This window comes from Dipodomys merriami, unplaced genomic scaffold (assembly GCF_024711535.1).
Source record: "Dipodomys merriami isolate MVZ:Mamm:240054 unplaced genomic scaffold, mDipMer1.0.p SCAF_52, whole genome shotgun sequence".
Lineage (NCBI taxonomy): Eukaryota > Metazoa > Chordata > Mammalia > Rodentia > Heteromyidae > Dipodomys > Dipodomys merriami.
In genome coordinates this window covers 8,823,974-8,838,108 of record NW_027206091.1, presented here as the reverse complement: position 1 = coordinate 8,838,108, position 14,135 = coordinate 8,823,974, and the positions used below count along the sequence as shown (strand labels likewise).

General features: G+C 46.9%; 1 protein-coding gene across 1 annotated transcript; it reads left to right on the top strand.

Annotated features, from left to right (window-relative positions):
• The first annotated feature begins 1,328 nt into the window (after positions 1-1,328).
• On the top strand, positions 1,329-13,952 carry LOC138811198 (cytochrome P450 2G1-like). The gene is given in 9 exon segments (XM_069998871.1): positions 1,329-1,505; positions 7,180-7,341; positions 9,078-9,228; positions 9,903-10,063; positions 11,443-11,584; positions 12,243-12,430; positions 12,545-12,686; positions 13,278-13,432; positions 13,434-13,952. Coding segments are annotated over 9 exon segments (1,305 nt in total). The 3' UTR covers positions 13,461-13,952.
• The last annotated feature ends 183 nt before the right edge of the window (positions 13,953-14,135 follow it).

Sequence of the window (14,135 nt, the reverse complement as noted above, 5' to 3'; positions counted from 1 at the left end):
GGGATTCCCTCCAGCTCTGGTCTCCCTTAAGGGATACACTTCCCCTGTGGGGTACTCACCCTGGAGCTGGTTGTTTCTGTGTGTTGTAGGTCGTCAGTTGTTGTTGCAATCCGAGTTCAGTTGGGGTGGTTGCCGGCTGGGCTGGGCGGTGGTGGCTCTGTGTGATTCTTTTCTGTCTCTGCCTCTATGGAAGCTGTCAGGTCCCCAGTGTCCACGCCCAGGCGGCTTCTTCACGGGTTGTGGAGATCCGGTGGGTCTGACGCCGGTGACTCAGGGGGCTTCTCGCGGTTGATCTGCAGGCAGCCCCCTGTGCCTCTGGGACCTGGGCGGCCCCCTCCGGCTCATTGTGATCAAGGTCGGGCACGCGGTCGGGTGGGTCCGGTGCCTCAGGCGGCTTCTGCGAGGGTTATCTGCAGGCAGCCCCCTGCGTCTCTGGGGCTCCGGCAGCCCCAGCCGGGCAGTAAAGGTTGGGGGAGGGGTCTTTGCTTTTCTCTGTTCTGAAATTCTTCTTTTCCTCTCTTTCTTTTTTTTTTTTTTTATTTTCCACCTCCTGCTTTTCTCTGAGTGTTGGTCTTTTTGTTGTTGTCAGTCTCTTGGGGGAGATTAAGTGTTGGAACTTGAACTCTCTTTTTGGTTGGGGAGAGCTGTGGCATTTCCCTACTGCCCCGTCGCCATCTTGGTCCCCCCTCTCCCTAGATTTTTTTAAAATGTTGATCCTGGGGCTTGTATTTGGGGACTGTGCATTGTCTAATTTTTTTGCTCAAGGCTAGTGCTCTACCTGTTCCACCACAGCTCCACTTCCTACTCTTTTGTAGTTTATGGAAGGGAAGAGTCTCACAGACTTTCCTGACCTGGCTGGCTTTGAACTGCAACCCTCAGATCTCAGTACAATGAGTATCAAGGATTATGTGTGTGTGTCACTGGTCCATGGCTTTCTGATTTTCATGATCCTGTCTCTGTTATAGAGAGATTCCCAACCCACACATTCTGTCATCACCACCAATAAATCTAAGGATTTTAATTCTACTCTGCATCCCCTAAATCCCTATCTCTTTGGCCTGTCTTCAGTCTGGGGTTCCAAGTCCTGTCTCAGGCATCAGCCACACAGCTTTGAAAATCTCCACTCCCCAGCTCTGAATTCAGCCTGGAGGTCCAGCACATGTGAGTGTGCCCAGCTGTGTGTGCCCTGTCCTTCCCGGCTGGGGGTATTGCAATGTATGGGTGGGAGGGATGAGATTGAGCGATAAAGTGACACATTAAATAAATAGTAGCAAAAGCCTAAATGCACACTGCCCCAGCCATCCCTGCCTGTCACCTCCACCGCCACCATGCTGGCCTCAGGCATGCTTCTGGCGGCCATCCTGGCCTGCCTGAGCGCCATGGTGCTGATGTCTGTCTGGAACCAGAATTTCTGGAAGCTGCCACCTCCTGGCCCCAACCCACTGCCCCTCATTGGGAATTTCCTCCAGCTGGATACGGGAGACATGTACAATGCCCTTATGAAGGTACGGCCTGGCAGGGAGAAAAGTTATGCCTGGAAGATATAGAATTTGCCTCCATTTCACCTGGCTACATTGGCAGAATATTGGTAGGGTAAACCAAACGGTTAGCCAGAGTTTGGCAGATTGATGGATGAATGCAAGCCAGGAACAACCAGATCTTTGGATGTTTCATTCCTTGCTTTTCAACATCAGATTGAGCAGGGGCACTGCTCAGTTGAGTTCATGCCTGTCATCCTAGCAATTCAGGAGGCTGAGATCTGAGGATTGCAGTTCAAAGCCAGCTGGGGCAGGAAAGTCCGTGACACTCTTATCTCCAGTGAACCTCCAAATAAGCAGAAAGTCTAGCTCTGTTTCAAGTGGTAGAGTGCCAGCCTTTAGCACAACAGCTCAGGGACAATGCCCAGACCCAAGTTCAAGTCTTAGGATGGCACACACTCAAGAAAATGACACAAGCAATATCAAGCTTGATACTCTAGTACAGTAGTACATAATGATAGGCCGTATATTTTGACCTTTCTGCCTCTGTGTATGTGTGTGTGTGTGTGTGTGTGTGAGAGAGAGAGAGAGAGAGAGAGAGAGAGAGAGAGAGAGAGAGAGAGAGAGAGAGAGAGAGAGAGAGAGAGAGAGTTGTGCTGGGTCTTGAATTCAGGGCCTTGGCACTATCCTTTCAGCTTTGGTTCCTATGGCTAGTAATCTACTACTTGAGCCACAGCTCCACTTCCAGCTCTTTGGTGGTTCATTAGAAATAAGAATTTCAGGGGTTTTCTTGCCCAGGCTGGCTTCGAACTGCAACCCTCAGATCTCAGCCTATTGAGTAACTAGGATTAAAGATGTGAGCCACCAGTGCTCAGCTAAATGGGCTCCTTTTATTCTTTTCTTTTTAAAGTTGGTTTAAGATTTATTAATAGTACAAGATAGGGGACAGGTCATAAGAAAAGTTCACGGCTGCATATAATACCTTTGGATCCAGAAATCTTCCGGGCTGGGTAGAAACTGTGGTTTCAAGTCTGTGTTGGGCCAAGGCCAGGTGCTGGGCTCTGAGGCTGGCCTGAGGACTCTGGGGTTGATACTGGGCCCCATCAGGGTGGGAAGGGCAGAAACTTTGCTCCATCCATATGCACAAACTCTGCCCATCTGCTTGCTTCTGGGCCTAGGAGACAGGCTTTAGAAGAACACAGGTCTGATGGAGCTATTGATTGGCGGCTGGGGATGAGTAGGACGTGGATGTTGGCTCATGACTTCCATGAATAATTGCCTGTCTACCTTGAGCAGACTCCAAAAGGAGGGAGCATCAAGGCTTATTTGAATCATCTGTTGGCTGCTGAGGTGGGGTGGGGCCCCATTCTCCCTCTGCAAGCGAATCCTTTGTGTGTAATTTCCAGCCATAATAGGGGGAGCATGGACAGGAGCCACCAGGGCTGTGGTTCAAGTGGTAGAGCCCCGGCCTTGAGCACCAAGAGGCTCAGGATCAGCACCTTGCACCTGAGATCAAGCCCCAGGATTGGCAAAAAAGAAGGAAGGAAAGAAAGATGAAAGAAAGAAAGAACGAAAGAAAGAAAGAAAGAGAGAGAGAGAGATGGGGGATGAGGGAAGGGGAGAGGGAAGAAGGAAGAAAAAGAGGACAATCCTTTCTCTCTGGAGTTTGTTTCCTTTGTGTCTGTCCTTCGTTATATTTCTTTCTCAGCCAGGCATTAGTGGCTAACCCCTGTAATCCTAGCTACTCATGTGGCTGAGATCTGTGAGGATCACAGTTCAAAGCCAGCTTGAGCATAAAAGTCTCCCCCTTCTGACCCCATGACTCTTATCTCCAATGAACTACTAAAAAACCACAAGTAGAGCTGTGGCTCAGAGTGGTAAAGCATTAGCCTTCAGCACAAAGAGCTCAGAGACAGTGCTCATGACCTGAGTTCAAGCTCCATGACCAAATAAATAGAACACACACACACACACACACACACACACACACACACACACACACACACACACACGTAATAAAAAGCGATGGAAACGCCTCAGCAAATGTCATAAAGCTGCTGGGGACTTAGCTCCTGTCAAAGGCCATAACCAGGCTTGGAGCTGCACGGTCTGATTGTGCTCAGCCATGCACACAGGCTTTGAATGAGAGCTGCTGCTGCTGCTTGGAACTCAATCTCCAGACTTGCCTTTCTCCTTCCACTGAAAATCCCTACCCAGCTTTACCCTGCAGCCTGGATCTACAAAGATAAGCTCCCTTGTATGTGCATGATCCGCCCTCCTTCACTCCCTCTCTCTGTTCACCAAGCCTCACCCACAAGTTCCTACAGATGCCCCCAAAACAACATTAATTCATATGAATATCAGTTGTTCAAAGGAGCTTCAACATAGGCTTTTTTTTGTCTGTGTGCTGGTACTGAGGCTTGAGCTCAGGGCCTGGGCACTGTCCTTTAGTTTTGTCCACTCAAGCTTGGCACTCTAGCACTTGAGCCTTAAACTTCAGCTCCACTTTTGGCTTTTGAATAGTTCATTGGAGGTAAGAGTCTCATGGTCTTTCCTGCCTAGACTGGCTTTGAACCTCAATCCTCAGATCTCTGCCTCCTGAGTTGCTAGGATGACAGGTGTAAGCACTGGTGCCTGCCAGATGTCAGTTTGTGGTTTTGCATGAGAAATTCCCTTTGTGATTTCTTATGGTGTTCCCTTGTAGGGGAATGAAAAGTCACCAATCAATTCATGAACAATATAGAAGAGAGAACCCCAAAACAACAATTTAGGTTAGTTTCAGACCTTGTGTGTGAACATTTGCCAAACTGGAAGACACGTGTAATGTCAGTGTCAACACTGGGTCCAAGTGTTTTGGAACTGTGTGCTTTTCTTTGAGGTCCCTAGAGGCTGATCCATGCTCTCTCTGTCCCTGGCATGTTTGTGCTCAGCAGCAGCCTGACTGATGTTCTTGCCAAATAGCTCAGATGAATTTTCTATATTTATCAAAGCTTTGGCAATGCTCTTCCTGATGGTAGCAACAATTTTGCAGGGCTGAGACAGACAAAAGGGACCCAACTTTCTGGGTCCCTTTAGGTGTTGGGCCAAGAGCTAAGCAAGTAACTGGGAAATCCCTGTGACAAGAACCTGTTTTCATACGTATTTCCTCTTCTTTTATGTATGGTACAACTTTGAGGGGCAAGGAAATTGGACTTTGTGTATGCGTGTGTGTGTGTGTGTGTGTGTGTGTGTGTGTGTGTGTGTGTGTGTGTGTGTGTTTGCCAGGACAGGGGCATGAATTCAGGGCCTGAGCACTGTCCCTGAGCTTTCTCACTCAAGGTTGGTGCTCTACCACTTGAGCCACAGCTCCACTTCTGCCTGGCTCCAAGAGTTTCTTGAAGAGATTATTCTTTTCCCTGTGGCTTCTTGTCAAAGTTAAGAATTGGTATCTGGACACTGGTGGCTCACACCTGTCATCCTAGCTACTCAGGAAAGTAAGATCTGAGGATCATGGTTTGAAGCCAGCCTGGGCAGAAAAGTCCCTATGAAACTCTATTCTCCAATTAATGAGCAAAACCCCCCAGTGGGCTGGAGGACTGAAGTGGTAGAACAGCAGCTGTGAATAGAAATGTCAAGCAAGAGCAGTACCGCAGTCTGAGCGTGCGCACGCGCGCACACGCACACACACACACACACACACACACACACACACACACACACACACACACTACAATAGAATGGCTGCCCTACTTGATAGACAGGAAATGGAGACCCTAAAGGATAGACAGTTCCCAGTGAAGAAAAGCTCAACCTGAGAACCTACTTTGTCTTGAGTCCTAAACTCAACAGATACTCAGCTATCTTCCAGTCTACATGGAATTTTGAACCAGGGATGAGAAGAACTGGGGAATTCAACACAGGAAGAAAAACCAGGCACTGGTGGCTCATGCCTGTGACCCTAACTACTCAAGAGCCTGAGATCTGAGGATGGCAGTTCAAAGCCAGCCCCAGAAGGAGAGTCCCCATGAGACTCTTATCTCCAATGAACCTCCAGAAAACCAGAAGTGGCACTGGGGCTGGTGGTAGAGCGCTAGCCTTGAGCAAAAGCACTCAGAGACAGTGCCCAGGCCCCAAGTTCAATCCCCACGACTGACAATAAAAAAAAAAGAATCAAAAAGCAGTAAAAGGTAATAGGAAGAAAGGAGAAGACCCCTCCCCAGAGATTTTTCCCAAGGGTGAATTCAATCTATTTGTACTCAGGGGGAGATTATAAGTTACATAAATCCCCTGCCAAGGAATCTGTTCCTCTGATGGCATTACACCCAGCACACCTGAGTTTCAGGATATTTAGATTTCAGTTTAAGCTCCCAGAAACTATTTAGGAAGGACCTGAAGCCGAGGAGTGAACTTATCTCTCCGTGTGGCATGATGGATATTGAGGGGCCTTAACCATGTTTCTGGCATTCAGTGTATCTTTTCTGTTCATCCTCATGGCCTGGAAACAAATCAACACGGGAGGAAAGCTGTCCCCAGGCCCCACCCCAATTCCTTTCCTGGGGAACGTGCTGCAGGTCCGCATCGATGCCTTTTTCACTCTTTCATGAAGGTGAGTCTTGTGGGCCTCCCCCCACAGGAGAGGAAGTCATGATCCCCACGGCCCGGTGCCCAGGGCGAAAGTACACATAGGGAACACACTTGGTTGGCCATCTTAGAATGTGGAAAACAATCCCAGAATCAGAAACTTCATGAGAACTTACGTTCCTTGTGCATCGGGGTACATCTCTGCGTAATGTCAGGAAGAAAAGTTGGAGGGTCAGTATCTCAAGATTCTAGAAAGTTACCCTGGGGTGTCAGTGGCTCATGCATGGGATCTTAGCTACTCAAGAAGCTGATATCTGAGGATCCTGGTTCAAAGCCATCCTGAGAAAGAAAGTCTGTGAGACTCTTATCTCCAATTCACCAGCCAAAAAAAGAAAAGCCAGAAGTAGCTCAAAGTGGTAGAGTGCTAGCTAAGAGTCAGCACCTATGCCTTGAGTTCAAGTCCTAGTACACACACACACACACACACACACACACACACACACACACACACACACACACACACGCACGCACACACACACACAACATATACACAGAAAACATACGGTCAGAAAGTTAATGTTTTAGAGAGAAGCATGGATCTGAATTCATCTAATCCACATCCATCACTTTACAGATGATGAAACTAGAACATTCATCTTGTGTGTGTGTGTGTGTGTGTGTGTGTGTGTGTGTGTGTGTGTGTGTGTGTGTGTATGCTAGTTCTGCAGTTTGAACTCAGGGCCTGGGTAGGCACTGTTTCTAAGCTTTTGTGCTCAAGACTCGAACCACAGATCTACTTCTGGATTTTGGTGGTTCATTGGAGATCAGAGTTTCACACATTTTCCTCCCCAGGCTGGCTTTGAACCATGATCCTCAGATCTCAGTCTCCCAATTAGCTAAGATGACAGATTGGAACCACCAGCCCCTGTGGACTTTCATCTTTGGTTATCTGGATGTGGGTCCCCACCCAGCCTCTGCCCCAGGTCACAGAAGTAGACTGTCCATTAGTTCTTTCAAACTTAGGATGTATCTTTATGTTATTGCACTCCTCTGGAATCCCACTAATCTCTATCAGCTCCTTGACTGGTCCCTGTGTCCTGCTCTAATCCATCATCTCCTCCATGCCTTCCTTCCCTCCCAGCTCCAGAAGAAATATGGCAATGTGTTCACTGTGTACTTGGGTCCCCGGCCAGTGGTTATTTTATGCGGACATGATGCAGTAAAGGAGGCGCTGGTAGATCAAGCAGATGACTTCAGTGGCCATGGAGAAATAGCAACCATAGAGCAGAACTTTCACAACCATGACCAAATACCACCAAAGAAAAGTGATCACTATGTCAAAACTAGATCTCACACACACACACACACACACACACACACACACACACACACACACACACACACACACACACACACACACACACTGGATGTGATAAATGATATGGGACTCCAGACTTTCACTCACAATGAGATCAAAGATGAACAAAAAGGCACAATGCCTACATGCTTCTGATCATATAAAATAATACTGAATGAGCTAGGGGTCAGTGGCTTATGCCTGTCATCCTAGCTACTCAGGAGGCTGAGATCTGAGATGGGGGTTTGAAGCCAGCCTGGGCAGAAAAGTCCCCTTGAGACTGCTATCTCCAATTAACCATTCAAAAAACCGTTAAGTGTCACTGTGGCTTAAAGTGGTAATACTCTAGCCTTGAGCAAAAGAGCTCAAAGTCATTGCCCAGGCCCTGAGTTCAAGCCCTATAACCACCAAAAAAGAAAGAAAGTAAGAAAGAAGGAAAGAGAGAAAGAAAGAAAGAAAGAAAGAAAGAAAGAAAGAAAGAAAGACAGAAAGAAAGAAAGAAAGAAAGAAAGAAAGGAAGAAAGAAAGGAAGAATGGAAGGAAAAAAGGAAGAAAGGAAGAAAGAAAAGAAAGAAATGCTCACAGTGCATTTAGTATGTTCCATGTTTTGTAAGAAGAGCAGGAATCCTTGTTTTGAGTCCTTTGAGGAAACTATCAAAATTAGGCTAATTTTGCTAACATGAAAGCTGATGGTGAGAGACAGAAGGTAATGATACATGGTGAGTGGCATTCCACTTTGATTTTTATTATTAATTGGTGTGTATGTGTGTGTGTGTGTGTCAGCCCTGGGGCTTGAACTCAGATCCAGTACAATGTCCCTGAGGTGGTTTTTTTTTTTTTTTCGGTCATGGGGCTTGAACTCTGGGCCTGGACACTCTCTCTCAGCTCTGCAGCTCAAGGCAAGCGCTTTACCACTTGAGCCACTTCCTGTCCCTGAGTTTTTTCACCTCCTCAGTAGTAAGGATTCCAGGATTGAGGCACCGGCACATGGCCCTGCCAACATTGAGTTTTATCTTACCCCGCATACACATGTGTTTTCTAGAAGCTCCAGAAGGTTCTTTTCTAGTGTTTCTCTGGCACCCGCCTGTCTGCATCCTTCCATCCTAATCAGGTTACCTTGTCTGTTCCATCTCTAATCTACCCATTGGTCCCTGTATTTTTTCTCCTCCTATCTATTACTCCATAAATCTGTCAAAAATATATTTATTAGAGATTCTTCTAATAAAGAAGAATCTTTCCAACCAACTATATATACTAACCTATCAATTATTTTTCATTCACCCATCAATATATCATTTTATCTATTCTTTTACAAGCCTCTTCATCATTCATAAGTCTGTTACTCTTTCATCCATCCACCAATTTATCCATCTATCCATCCATTTCTCCATTACCCATCCATTCATCCATCCACGCACCCATCCATCCATTGCACCCACCTGCCATTCCAGTCATAAACCTTTCCATTCATCAAATTACATTTCCCAACAACTCACTAATATGGTTATTTCCACATGAGAGTTAATCTTAATGTTACCCCAACACCCACTGAGTGGAAAATTGGGGGAAGTTTCCCCCAGAGCAGAATTGAGACCTTTGCTAGTCCATCTCCATCCTGACTACCACAGTGTTAACCAGAAAGCAGGGCAGGGTAGAGGGAAGATGATTCTGACATCTTGGCAGGTTTGGTTATGGCCAATGGAGAACGATGGAAGGTCCTTCGCCGTTTTTCTCTGACTGTCCTTCGAAACTTTGGGATGGGAAAGCGGAGCATTGAGGAGCGGATTCAGGAAGAGGCTGGGTACCTACTAGAGGAATTCCGGAAGACAAAAGGTATGGAGGTTGGGGGGAGCTCCCCAATGGCTGCTAGGTGATGGAGTGTCAGTGGAGGGAGAGTTCAATCATAAGAAGATGGGCCTTGTGGCAGAAAACTGAAATGGGAGAAGATGGAAACTCTCCAGATTTACTGAGATTTCCAGCCAGGTTCCAGGTTAAAAAACTAACATGTGATAATCATAGCTCATTCCTGTAACCCTAGCTCCTAGGAGGCTCACACCTTGAGAATCACGGTACAAAGCCAGTCTAGGTAGGAAAGTTTGTGAGACTCTTTGTCTCTCATTAACCACTAAAACCACAAGTGGAGCTGTGGCTCAAGTGATAGATCAGCAGACTTCACCCTGAGTTCAAGCCCAGTACCCACCAAAAACAGTCAACATGGAAGACCCTTAGAAACTACTTATCCAGAGCCCTTCATCAATGGACTCCCAAAATCTGTATGTAGAGTTTTGGTGATAAGGGTGTAGCCAGGGCTGGTTTTATACTCTCAGTTATTCTCAGCCTGCCCAGTGCTGGGTCTATACTCATGTACCTCTATACCCAGCCCTCAGTGTGCTTACTGCACATCAGGAACTGAGTGAAGCCTTTTTTCATAACTCCATTACTGCGCGTGATCACCTCCAACATGAATGATTTCCACTCCCTCCCTCTCCCCTCACTCCCCCCTCCAGGCACCCCAATTGATCCCACCTTCTTCCTGAGCTGCACGGTGTCCAATGTCATCAGTTCTGTGGTCTTCGGAAACCGCTTTGACTACGAAGACAAGCAGTTCCTGAGCCTTCTGGGGATGATTAATGAGACTTTCATTGAGATGAGTGTGCCCTGGGCCCAGGTAACCATGGGGAGTCACTTTCCCTGCCCCTTCCTCGGGGTCCCCAACTCTGACATGCACCAGTGACTCATGCCTGTCATCCTAGCTACTCTCAGGAGACTGAGATCTGAGGATCGTGGTTCAAAGCCAGCCTGGGCAGAAAAGTCCATGAGACTCTTATCTCCAATGAACCACTAGAAAATCGGAAGTGGTGCGGAGGCTCAAGCAGTAGAGTGCTCGACTTGAGCTGAAGAGTGCAAGGATAGTGCCTAGGCCCAGAGTTCAAACCCCACAACTGACAAAAAAGAAAAAAAGAAAAAAGAAAATGAGAAGTGGTGTTCTGATTCAAAGTGGTAGAGAGCTAGTCTTGAGCACAAAGAGGCTCAGGGATAGTTCCTTATGTGCATGTGGTGGACGAAAAGAGGAAGTATTTCATACAGTTCACAGTGTGTGTTTGTGTGTGTGTGTGAACACAGGCATGCACATGCATGCACCCGCCAGTACTGGGGCTTGAACTCAGGGCCTGGGTGCTATCCCTGAGCTTTTTCCTTCAAGGCTAGTGCTCTACCACTTGATCCACAGCTCCACTTCTCACTTTTTTGGTGGCTCAGTAGAGATAATCGTCTCATGGATTTTCCTGACTAGACTGGCCTTGAACCTTGACCCTCAGATCTCAGCCTCCTGAATATCTAGGATAACAGGTGCAAGCCACTAGCGCCCAGCTAGAAATTTGCATCTTTGCATTGCAACATTTTCATGATAGAGTATTAGCCTTGAGCACAGAGAGGCTCAGGGACAGAGCCCAGGCTCCGAGTTTCAGCCCCAGGGTTGACAAAAACAAAACAAAACAGAAAGGAAGTTTTAATGACACTCTGCTTTCTTCTCCCAGTTCTCTCTCTCCCCCTCTTCTCCACCTCCCCCTCACCCACCCTGTGTCTGCCTTACTATTTTCAGATTCACTCCTGCTTCTGGACTTTGTTTACCCATATGTTATATTTTGGAAAACAATTGCCTTTCTGGGCACCAGTGGCTCATGCCTGTATTCTTAGGCATTCAGGAGGCTGAGATCTGAGGATCATGGTTCAAAGCCAGCCCAGGCAGGAAAGTACATAGTAGACTCATCTCCAATGAACCAACAAAATAAAATCTGGAAGTGGTGCTGTGGCTCAGGTGGTAGAGGGCTGGCCTTGAGCAAAACAGCAAATGGACAGCACCCAGTCCCTGAGTTCACCCACCAGGACTGATACACACACACACACACACACACACACACACACACACACACACACACACCCCACACATACACACACACAAATCAGCCTTGTACATGGGTGGAGGAGAACCCCAACAACACAGAGACAGAAGAAGGTAATCCTATTCACGATCTCCTTCTCTCCCAGGATAAAAAGGATCCACACACAGAATTCAACCTCAGGAACTTGGTGCTTACCACCCTCAATCTCTTCTTTGCTGGCACAGAAACAGTGAGCTCGACCCTACGCTATGGAATGTTGCTCTTAATGAAATATCCTCAGGTAGAAGGTGAGCTGAGGTGACATCTCCCACTCCTCTAATAGGAAGAAAGGAAGATACCATCTTGAAAGGGCAAGATATACCAGGCACTGGTGGCTCATACCTGTCATCCTAGCTACTTAGGAGGCTGAGATCCGATGATGATGGTTCAAAGCCAGCCTGGGCAGAAAAGTCTGTGAGACTCTGATCTCAATGAACCAGCAAAAATGCTAGAAGTGAAGCTGTGGGTCAAGTGGTAGAGCTCTAGCTTTGAGTGGAATAGCTCAGGGACTGTGACCAGGCCCTGAGTTCAAGCCCCAGTACCAACACAAAAAAACAACAAAATAAAACAAACAAAGCACACAAGGCTTTTACCTTCAGAGGTGAACAATAATTTGTAATGGAGATAAAGCAATCTCTCCATCTAAGGATCTATAACTCTATGGTATTTGCAAAATCCAGACCAGCATCTGCCTTAGCTACTCTGACAGAAACACCTGCTGCCCTTTCTTGCCTTCTTTTGCTCAAGGCTAGCACTCTACCACTTGAGCCACATCACCATTTCCAACCTTTACTGTTTATGTGGTACCCAGGGCTTCATGCAGGCTAGGCAAGCACTCTACCCCTAAGCCATATTCCCAGCCCTTTCCTGCCTTCTTTTGTGAAATGTCTTCCTGGATTCTTCCAGCTAAGGTCCAGGAAGAGATTATCCAGGTGATTGGACCACACTGGATTCCCACAGTGGATGAACGCATCAAGATGCCCTACATGGATGCTGTCATCCATGAGATCCAGAGACTGACAGACATCGTGCCCCTGGGAGTCCCCCATACCGTCGTCCGGGACACTCACTTCCGAGGCTACTTTCTGCCCAAGGTGATAGTTTTCACTGTTACCTCTTTATCTTCTCCATGCCCCCCCCTCTCTCACACACACAATGCTCCTTATTCAACACTGACTTTTTCTAAATTCCCTCCATCTTCTCACCAGGGCATAGATGTCTATCCACTACTTGGCTCCGTCCTCAGAGACCCCAAATACTTCCAACACCCAAATGACTTTTATCCTCAGCACTTCCTGGATGAACAGGGACACTTCAAGAAGAATGATGCCTTTGTGGCCTTTTCTTCTGGTGAGTTCCCATGGTCTATGAAACTCCCCCCAATAAGGACTAGAGCCATCTCTTCAAGTCCACAACAGAATGGGATGCTAAGGGCTATGTTACAGAATCATTAAATCCTAGAATCCCAGAATCAAAAATCTGAATGACTGACTCCATGATTAGTGGAAAAATGGTAGCTCTGGGCATGGTGGTGCATGCTTGTAATCCCAGCATTTGAATAGTTGAGGCAAGAAGATCGAGAGTTCCACTTTAGAACAACAGTACGACTGGACAAGGCCTCAACAGATTTCTTTCCATTAAGAAAAAAATTTAACACCGGTGCTGGTGGCTCCAGCCTGTCATCCTAGAGACTCAGGAGGCTGAGTCTGAGGCACACAGTTCAAAGCCAGCCTACGCAGAAAAATCCATTATACTCTTATCTCCAATAATCAACCAAAAAGCTGGAAGTGATAGAATGCTAGTATTCTATCACTCTATTCAAGCGGTAGAATGTTAGCCTCAAAGTGTGTGTGGGGAGCTCAAGCCCCAGGACTGGGACCCAAAGATAAGAAAAAAATCCCTAGACCCTGTTCAACCCTCCCACCTCTTCTGTACCCTTAGGAAAGCGGATCTGCGTTGGGGAGTCCCTGGCCCTCATGGAACTCTTCCTCTACTTCACCTCCATCTTTCAGAACTTCTCCTTCAGCTCACTGGTGCCACCTGCTGACATTGATATCACCCCCAGAATTTCAGGCTTTGGCAACATTCCCCCCAGTGTATAAGCTCTGCCTGGTGGCCCGCTGAGTGCCCCCTCCTGGGCCAATAAGAACCTTCCTGTTGCACAGGGTCCATGTCTCCTCCTTCTCCTCTTCATCCACCAATAAAGAACCTCCGCTTTGTACTGGCCCCATCTCACCTCCTCTTCCTCTTCCTCCTCTTCCTTCTGCTCGTCTTCCTCTTCTCAATATCACACTAAGAGTTGGCACTCTCCCTATTTTCCCTCAGGCTTAAGGTCAGGAAGAGTCATCTACAAACACACAGCTGGATATTTTATTCAGGCGGAGAAAACATTAAAAAAAATCTATGCCCTGTCCAAGATTTTGTGAGTTAACACAAACTCCATACCCTTCTTGCCTTGAAGTCTGCCTACACCAAACTCTGGTACTTTTTTTTCTCTACATCTTTATATTGTCTCTTTATTTTGCTTTTCTTTTCTGCCATGGATGTTACCAAAATGTAGTCCCTAATCCATTTCTCCCGTATTTCCATCTTCCTTCTCCCTCCTCCCTCAATAAAGTCAACACCAAACTCAAGACTGTTAAATGTAAACAAGTTTATTGTGCATCGTGCAAACACTCAGATTATCTATGCTAACAACTTGAAATTGAGATAGGAAAATGAAGAGCACAGGAAGGGGGAGAGTAAAAAAAAAGTAAAATATAGGGACAAGAGCTCTGGGCTCACAAGAAAACCCCAACG